The sequence below is a fragment of the Trichosurus vulpecula genome, chromosome 4 (assembly GCF_011100635.1).
Source record: "Trichosurus vulpecula isolate mTriVul1 chromosome 4, mTriVul1.pri, whole genome shotgun sequence".
Taxonomy (NCBI): Eukaryota; Metazoa; Chordata; class Mammalia; order Diprotodontia; family Phalangeridae; genus Trichosurus; species Trichosurus vulpecula.
Window position 1 is genome coordinate 44,486,882 of NC_050576.1, and position 10,079 is coordinate 44,496,960.

At 39.5% G+C, this 10,079-nt stretch overlaps 1 protein-coding gene across 1 annotated transcript; it reads right to left on the reverse strand.

Annotated features, from left to right (window-relative positions):
• Nucleotides 1-8,475: 8,475 nt before the first annotated feature.
• On the reverse strand, nucleotides 8,476-9,067 carry LOC118848483 (ubiquitin-conjugating enzyme E2 C-like). The gene has a single exon (XM_036757379.1). The coding sequence runs from the start codon at nucleotides 9,065-9,067 to the stop codon at nucleotides 8,525-8,527; it is 543 nt and encodes a 180-aa protein (XP_036613274.1). The 3' UTR covers nucleotides 8,476-8,524.
• Between the last annotated feature and the right edge of the window lie 1,012 nt (nucleotides 9,068-10,079).

A 10,079-nucleotide genomic window follows, 5' to 3' on the forward strand; every position in this document is an offset into this window, starting at 1 on the left:
TGAGGCAAACACAGTTAAGTGACTTGCCCAGGGTTACACCACTAGTAAATGTCAGAGGCCAGATCTGATCTCAGATCTTCCTGACTCCAGGCCCTGCAATCTATCCACTGTGCCATCTAGCTGACATAACCCTTATCCTACAAGCATGCACTTGATCTTTTTGAACCTGTGTACAGGACTTGACATTTCTTATAATTACATTTATTTTATTAGATTCAGTCCATCATTCTAGTCTGTCAGGATATTTTTGATCCTGATTCTTTCATCCAGCATATTAGCTGTCCAACTCAGCTTTCTGTCAACTTCCAGTTGGATCAAATTGGTATCTATACAGTCATTCATATATTCAATAATGTTGAATGAAACAGGACCAAGGACAGAAAATGATAGCACTCCAGTAGAGACTTCTTCTTGCATCTAGGAAGTCAGTCAACTCACCAGTATGTCTTATCATGTCACCCATATGTCTCTATATTGTCCATAAAGTGAGAAACTCAAATGTCTTATGAAATCCGAGTATATTTATGTCTCAATTTCCTCAATCAACTATTTCCTCAATTAAGTATTAAGAAGAGAATTCAACAAGGAAAAAGTAAATCGATAACATGAAGCAATAAATAAAAATGCATAAGATTAAAGACAAAGTGCTATGAGAGATCACAGGAGAAAGAGAGAACTTTTATCTGGGAGGACCTACAAGGAAAAAATGGACCTGGGCCTTGAAGGAGGAGTAGAATTTCAGCTGGCACAGGTATGAGGAAAAGATGTTTGCAGATACAGGCAATACTGTGAGTAATACATAAATAAGGGAAAGTATAAGATATTTTTGAGAAATAATTTTTTGTTTATCTACATATAACCCAACCAAATGAGATAACAAATATAAAGCATTTTGCAAACCTTAAAACGCCATATAAATGCTTTCTCCTCCTCCTCCTCCTTCTTCTTTCTCCTTCTCTTTGTCTTCCTCCTCTTTTTCCCCCTTTACCTCTTTGTCTTTGTGCTCCTCCTACATTGTGGAGCACATAAAGAGGGGTGGGGAAAGAGAAAATTCAAACCAGGAATAGGTTGGAACCAGATTGTGAAGGGCTTTGAATGGCAGTTTGGATTTTATTCAGTTGGATATGGTGGCCCACTGATAGATTTTGAACAAGAGAATGTTATAATCAGAGATATGCTTCACAAATAGCTATAAGCATAGAGGCAGCTTGTTGTAGTGTATAGAAAGCTGGCCTTGGAGTCAGATAGATTAACATAACTTATTCTCCTTAAAGAAATATGGAATTTCAAAGCTGGAGAAATTAACAGTAAATTTAGCAGAAAGGAGTAGGAAGAAAAACAGCGTGATGAGCAAGAGGAAAAATGAAGCAAAAGAGGTCTAGTGCGGAGCAGAAAGAAAGCAGTTGGGCGGTGGGGGAAATGGAGTATGCAGCTATCATAGTTAAGAAAATACCAAAGACAAAATGTGGTGATTAAGTCAATTTCTGGTTCTCCTACTCTAAATTCAATGAGTGAAGGCACGGGAGGAGGCAGGAAGAACATACAAGATCTCCCCAGGGAACAATGAGGCAATTTTCAAACTTCCATTTATCTCTCATATGGGTATCAGCCAGCCAGGCAGTTCAGTTCAATTATTTTTCAGTCATGTCCAACTCTTCATGATCCCATTTGGGGTTTTCTTGGCAAAGATACTGGAGTGGTTGGCCATTCCCTTTTCCAGGTCATTTGACAAATGAGGAAGTTGAGTCAGACAAGTTGCTCAGGGTCACATAGCTAGTACGTGTCTGAGGCCAGATTTGAACCTATAAGGAGGAGTTTTCCTGACTCCAGCCTCTAGCCAGTGAGACACCTAGCTGCTCCTAGTTAGGCAGTAAATAAGCATTTATTTAAGTGCTTAGCATGTGCCAGACACTGCACTAAGTACAAGGAATACAACTTCAAGGAAATCCCTACCTCTGAGGAGTTTACATTCTAATAAAGCAACACAACACATAGAAGTGAGCTGAAAGGGGGAAGGAGCATTGAAGAAGACTGTGGAGTGCGGCATGGTGAGTAAGGAAGACTTGGCCTGCCATGTCTTATGCCTTATGCTTGGTATAAAGTAAGCTCCCTGCGGGGAAGGACAGTTTTGTTTACGTCTTTGTATCCCCAGTGATTAGCACAGTATCTAGCATATAATACTGAATAAATGTTTATTAAATTGAATTCAGTGTTTCTCCCCAATGTGAAAATGTTCTGCGACAACAATAATTGTATGTTCAAGTAAGCACCTTGCAATATTTAGATAAAGATAATAATGTACTTTGATTTAAAAAATCCCCTAGAAGTAGCCTGGAGAGCAAACATGCAATAATAACCTGGTTATTACCAAGCTGTCATTCACCATGCTTTCATTGAGATCAAGGAACAGCTGAGGGCTATGTCGCAGTTTTGAAATACACATCTTGAGGATGTTTAACTGTAGAAAGATGTTCCTCTTTCCCCTTGTGTTTAGATAAGTTAGCAACCAGACAGGTCTATGAAATATGCCTTCCTCCCCCGCCCCCTCAACACACAATTAATTCGAGATTTATTATTAACTTATTGACCCCAATTTTTTTTTTTGGCTTAAGGAATGCTTCTGGCTCCTCTTCTCTACCCATGCAGTCTGATAGCTGTTCTCCCAAATAGAGTCTCAGAGTTGATTGGGGCACTGGAAGCTTGAGCGAATGGTTGAAAATCAAAGTGGGCAGCTAGGTGGCTCCATGGATAGAGCTCCAGGCATGGAGTCAGGAAAACTTGAGTTCAAATCTAGCCTTAGACACTTACTAGCTGCAAGTCGCTTAACCCTGTTTGCCTCAGTTTCTTCATCAGTCAAATGATCTGGAAAAGGAAATGGTAAACCACTCCAGTAGCTTTGCCAAGAAAATCCCAGATGGGGTCACAAAGAGTTGTACCGTTGAACTATGAAAATGAAAGTCAAAAAACCAGTAGGTACCCAAAGCGAGAAACAAGCATTTATTAAGCACCTATGTGTTTCAGGTACTGTGCTAAGTAATAAATATTATCTCATTTGATCTTCACAATAGCCCTAGGAGGCAGGTGATCCTATTATCCTCATTTTACAGGTGAGTAATTTGGAGCGAAGAGAGGTTAAATGAGTCATGTACCTAGGAAGTGTCTGATGCCAAATTTGAACTCGGGTCTTCCTGCCTTCAAGCCCAGAGCTTTAGCCACTGTGGTCACCTTGTTGCTTCAAAAGTAGGATACTGAGGCTGGCTCTCCATTTACCATGAAAGGCTTTCTCTAAATTTTGGAATAACAGAAGTAATGGTGGACCCTAGATTGGACTGAAAGAAGAAAAGGATTTGATCTGAAGGAGAACATTAAATCACACATACAGATATGACTAATTTAAAGTGAAACCACTGTCTATGATGGCTCACGATGGCTCTATCCTCATTGTTGCTTCAATCCAGGAGTGACTTTCTCCTGGAACTATTACTAGCAATTTGAGAAATTAGTTCACATGATACAAAGGACCACCTCACTGAGTGACTAGTGTCATTGCCTCTAAGGTTACCTTCCATTTACTTTAAAAATTTTTTTATGAGTTCTGAATTATATATGTTGTCTTGACCCTTAAAAGGTAAGAGACTTGAGAATAGGGATTATTTTGTTTCTTTTTCTTGGTTTTCCCCATGTTTGGCACAGTGCCTAGAACAGAGTAAGCTTCTAATAAATGATTGTTAACTAATTAACTGATTAATTTACAGACTGGATTAGCACAGGATTGTAAGCGGTGGATTGGGATGCTGAAAACTCAGTGGGCTGAAGTGATGGTCTGGTAGTTGGACAGAAATGAAATGGATCATAGGATCATAGAATTCAACCTAGAATAGACACTGGAGGCCATCTAGTCCAGTACTCTCATCTCACAGAAGCCCACCAAGGCCAAATGACTTGCCTGAGGCCACACGTAGTAAATGTTGGAAGTGAGATTTGAACCAGGATTGACCATTTTAAACCAGGGGAATTCCAGATTATGGGATGATAAAAATTGTTGTCCAGATACGTAATTTTCAGAAAATTCCAAGAAATGGAAAATAAGGGTATATTTAAAGATTATATTAACTTTGTGTTTTTGGCAGGGCAATTGGGGTTAAGTGACTTGCCCAAGGTCACACAGCTAGTAAATGTGTCATGCCTGAGGCCGGATTTGAACTCAGGTCCTCCTGACTCCAGGGCCGGTGCTCTACTCACTGTGCCACCTAGCTGTCCTGATTATGTTAACTTTTAAAGCATATATATATATATATATATATATATATATATATATATACACATATATATATGTATATATATACATGTATATATACATATATACATGTATATATGTATATGTTTATAAACATATGTAGTTATTTTAGTTCTGCCTACTTCACTCTGCATCAGCTCATTTAAGCCTTTGCATGGCTCTTTGAAATCATCTATCCTTCATTTCTTACAACACAATAGTACTCTGTCACATTCATACTGCATTTATTAAGTAATTTCCCAGTTGATGGATATCTCTTTAGTTTCTAGTTTTTTGCTACCACAGAGTTGTTATAGACATTTTTGCAGGATTTTTATTTCCTTTTTCTTGATCTTTGAGATATAGGTCTTGAAGTTATATAGCTGGGTCAAAGGGCATGTACTGGTTAGTAGGTTTTTGTGTATAATTCCAAATTACTTTCCACAATAGTTGTACTCATTTACAAGTTCACCAACAGTACATCAGTACATCTGTTTTCCCATAGCCTACCTAACATCCGTTATTTTCTCCTTTTGTCATCTTTGCCAATCTAATGGTTAGGAGGTAGCATCTCAAAATTATTTTAATTTGCATTTCTCTAATTAGTAATTATTTGGAACACTTTTTCATATGGCTAATGATAGCCTGGGCTTCTCTTAAGGACTACATGTTCATATTCTTAGACCAGTTATAAATTGGGAAATGACTCTTATTCTTATAAATTTTGAATCAGTTCCTTATATATTTTAGAAATTAGATCTTTATCAGAGAAATATGCTAAAATGACTCCCAGTTAATTGTTTTCCTTTTAACCTTAGCTTTATCAGATTTGTTTGTGTAAAACCTTTTTAATTTTACATAAGTAAAATTATCCATTTTATTTTCCGTGATCTCATTTGTTCATGAACTTTTTTTCTATCCATGCTGGACTTAGAATCAGAAAGACCTAGGTTCAAAGCCCACTTCTGGTGGCTTCTTGGTAGCTGTGTGATCAATGAATATCACTTAAAACCCTCGGAACCCCAGTTCCCTCATTGCTTGAGACTGATGATGTTGACAATATATATACATACGTTATGTGACTTATGATGATGTTATACATATATACATATGTATACACATATGTGTGTGAGTATATATACAGTACATAGACACATATATAGATATATCTGTATACATAATACACACAAACACATTATATATATATGTATATATATATATATGTATGTATGTATGTGGAGAGAGAAAGAAAAAGAGAGAGAGACAGAGACAGAGAGGGACAGAGACAGAGATAGAAAGAGATGGAGAAAGTTTGATATGTCTGAAACTGGAAGTAGGAAGGGAGATTAGGATTAGAAAAGATTTGAGAGTTGTATGAGTCATCTGCATAGAGATGATAACTGGTTTCATGGGAGTTAATGAGATTAACAAATGAGACAGATTAGAGGGAGAAGAAAATAAGACCAAGCAAATCCTTGAAGACACCCAAAGACATGACCTAGAAAAAGATCCAGTAGAAGGGAATGAGGGGACAGTTAGATGGTACAGTGGGTAGAGCACCATCCCTGAGGTCAGGAGGACCTGAGTTCAAATCCAGCCTCAGACCAGACACTTGATGGTTACTAGCTATGTGACCTTGGGCAAGTCATTTAATGCCAATTGCCTCACCAAAAACAAAACACACAACAAATGAATAAATAGATAGATAGATAAGTAAATAAATAAGTTAATTAATTAAATAAGAAGAAACTGAGAAGGAACAGTCAAATCAGAAGAGAACCAGGAAAGCACAATGTCCCCAGAACCTAGAGACGAGGGAATATACAATAATATGTTACAGGAGATCATTTGAAAGCTGTTTGCTGTCAGGAAAACCAGACTGACCTAAGAGTCAGAATGCTTATCTTTGGGTTCATTTCAGTTCCTCTACTTACAGAATAATCCTGGACAGGTCCCTTAACCTCTTGCTGCTCAATTTTGTCAATTGCAAGAGGGACAGGATGACCTTTCAACTCCCTTCCAGCTCTATTATCCTATAATGCTCTAAAATGAAGACAATAGTGCCTGCCCCGTTTATTTTACCTGGTTATGGTAAAGGTTACCAGAGATACTGTCTGAGAAAGTGCTCTGAAAATTATAAAATACTATCTAAACGGAAGGTATCCTTAAGTGCCAAATGGGGTAAACTGAGACTGTTTGAGTTATAACGAGGGGAAGAAGCAGCCTTGATTTTTTGTGTGTTTATGTACTTGAGTGCATGGAACTACTCATAAAGTTCTAAGATTTTTTTAATGTATTCACTGCATATGTATATTTGTAAATTGAGATCTGGGAAGCAACTAGCATCTCACTCGTATTATGCTGAACCTCTCCTGCTCAAAACATCCAACGGTTTCTCATTGACTAATAATAAAATCCAAACTACTTCTTTTTTTTTTTTTAGCAAAGAAGCTTATTTATCCAAGTTGATAGTAAAACAGAAATCAAGGGAAATATACATATGAAAATCTATTCCAGACAATACAGAGTGAAGGAGCTCTCCTGTTGGGAGCAAGATAAATCTACTCAACCAAGACAGAAAATCTCAGATCTCCCTCAAAAGGGGAAATTTCCCAGTCTCCTGTGTAACAAATTTGGAACAAGGACATGATGGAGACCACCAACTCCTCTCCTAAAAGTTTCTTCCAAGAGTCTTATGTGCCCTTCAGTAACTCGAAGTGGGGTTGATGTCAATCTTCCCTCTTGAAGCTAGAAGCCAGAAGTACCCACGAAGCTACCACAAAGCACAAAGGACTCAAAAGCGTGAAGATACTGAAGAGTCAGGAGCTCTCCTCTCTCCTCTCTCCTCTCTCCTGATCTCAGTGACTCTGCCCAGCCCCACAGTAACAAGGAGAAGCCCATGCTAATGGGCTTTGGGCGTCTGCTACTATTGCTTTTCATTATAAAAAGAGAAGGTTCAGTTGGGGGTGGGAACAGGGCAGTGCTTCCAGAAATAGTTGAGATGCACAAAAGGTAGAAGTAGAACTTAAAAAAAACCAGAAACAACAATATTCCTGGAAAACTGATAATGAAAAATTCTACTCTCTTGTTATCTGGAAAATGGGTTATTAAGAGACATCTCTTATGCTGTCAAATGTATTCAATCTGTTGGTTATCTTTGCTTACACTGTTTTTCTTTGTTAAGAGGAGGATGGCAGGAAGGTGGGATAGTGTGTGTATGTATCCAAGCATTACTTTGATGAAAAAAAGGCAGGAATAAAACATTTTCATGCTTCTCTTGATTCTTGTATTTGAAAGTCAAATTTTCTATTCAGCTCTGGTCTTTTCACTGAGAAAGCTTGAAAGTCCTCTATTTTATTGAAAGTTTATATTTTGGGTTGGAGCTGATATTCAGTTTTGCTGGGTAGGTGATTCTTGGTATTAATCTTAATTCCTTTGACCTCCAGAATATCATATTCCAATCCCTTTAATCCCTTAATGTAGAAGCTGCTAGATCTTGTATTATCCTGATTGTGTTTCCACAATACTCAAATTGTTTCTTTCTGGCTGCTTGCAGTGTTTTCTTCTTGACCTGGGAACTCTGGAATTTGGTGACAATATTCCTAGGAGTTTTCTTTTGGGGATCTTTTTCAAGAGGCAATTGGTGGATTCTTTCAATTTCTATTTTACCCTCTGGCTCTAGAATATCAGGGCAGTTTTCATTGATAATTTCTTGAAAGATGATGTCTAGGCTCTTTTTTTAATCGTGGCTTTCAGGTAGTCCACTAATTTTTAAATTATCTCTCCTGAATCTATTTTCCAGGTCAGTGGTTTTTCCAATGAGATATTTCACATTGTCTTCCATTTTTTTCCATTCCTTTGGTTCTGTTTTGTAATATCTTGATTTCTCATAAAGTCACTAGCTTCCAAATGCTCCAATGTAATTTTTAAGGTGGTATTTTCTTCAGTGGTCTTTTTGACCTCCTTTTCCATTTGGCTAATTCTGTCTTTCAAGGCATTCTCTTCACTGGCTTTCTGGAGCTCTTTTTTTTTTAAAAAAAAAAAACAACAAAACTTTATTTATTTATACATTAATGTTGAGGGCTAGACTGGAGCTTAAGAAAAAAAAAGAAAAGAAAAACAGTCTATGATACAGAGTCCTGAACAGAAGGGAGAAGAGGAAGAAGACAGGTTATGAAGAAGGGAAAAAGACACACACACACATACACATAGACACAAGATGAGGGAAGGTAGGCTGGGCAGCCAGGGTCAGGGCTCTTGGCTAGTCACCTGCTTCATGTAGGTTTCCAGCAGGTACTTTTTAAAGGCTGTAGGGTTTGTCCAAAGTTCAGCAGCATGTGTGTTCAATGGGCTGTCAATGTTGGGTTCTCCCAGAAGGCTCTGGATAGACAGCAGGATGGTCCTGACATCATACAGAGCTGACCACTTGTCCTTGAGGATGTCCAAACAGATATTGCCTTGGGTGTCCACATTAGGATGGTAACAAGGTGTGACAAATTTCACAGTGGGAGCATTATATGGATAGCCGCTGGGGAACTCCAGGGAGAGCTTGTACCTTAAGTCTTCATATACTGTCCCAGCTGCCCCATGGATGGTCCCAACCCACTTGAAGAGATTGTCTGACTCTGGGAAAGCAGAAATTCCTTTGTCTCCAGACATCATTAGGGTCATCAATTCCTGCTGTAACCTCTTGCCCACGGACCCGCGGGCCGCGCCCGCCCCAGGCTCGGCCCCTTTGCGGGCGGCGGCGGCGGCGCTAGCCGCGGCCGGGTCGTGATTCTGCGAGGCCATGGGGGACTGGAGATAAAAGAAGAGAAACTGCCAGGCGGCAACTGCCTTTCTGGAGCTCTTTTGCCATTTTAGTTAGTCTATTTTTGAGGTGTTATTTTCTTCAATATTTTTTGGGTCTCCTTTAGCAAGTCATTGACTTGTTTTTCATGGTTTTCTTGTATCACTCTCGTTTCTCTTCCCAATTTTTCCCCTACTTCTCTTATTTGCTTTTCCAAATCCTTTTTGAGCTCTTCCATGGCCTGAGACCAATTCATATTTTTCTTGGAGGCTTTTGATGTAGGCTCTTTGACTTTGTTGACTTCTTCTGACTGTATGTTTTGATCTTCTTTGTCACCAAAAAGAAAGATTCTATAGTCTGAGTCCGTTTTCACTGCCTGTTCATGTTCCCAGTTAACTACTTGACCCTTGAGCTTTTTGTCAGTGTACAACTGCTTGTAGAGTAGAGAGTACTTTGTCCCAAGCTTGAGGGGCTGCGCTGCTGTTTTCAGAGCTACTTCTACTCCACCGTCACCACAAGCTCTGCCACAGCAGCGTTCCTCCTCCCCTCAGAACTGCCAACCAGGACCAAGACCTAGATCCAAGCAGGCAAAGGAAGAGAACCTGCCTCCATGCCAACAAAGCTCTCCTTGCACTCCCGCTCTGATCTGCTGCTTGATTCCTCCCATCGTATGGGCCAGGGACTCTGGAAGCAGCTGATGCTGGAGCTCTGGAAGCAGCCACAGGAGCTTCCTGCTGGTGCCGCCACCACCACACCACCTCTGCACCACCTCAGCCACCCCCAGGGCTGGAGCCAGACTGCTTTCACTCTGATCTAACAGTTTTCCCACTAATCTGCTCTGTGGTCTTTGTTGTTGGTGGGTTGAGAAGTCTGGTAACTGCCACAGCTCGATGATTCATAGACCTCAGGCCTGCTCTGCCCAACCCCCAGTCTGGTTGGTCCTAGCACAGTCCATGCTAGAGACCTGCTTCTCTCTGCTATTTCATGGGTTTTGCAGCTTTAGAATTTGTTCAG

Bases quoted from the DNA above. Each gene is read 5' to 3' on its own strand.
- LOC118848483 (XM_036757379.1), bottom strand. From the start codon at position 9,067: ATGGCCTCGCAGAATCACGACCCGGCCGCGGCTAGCGCCGCCGCCGCC.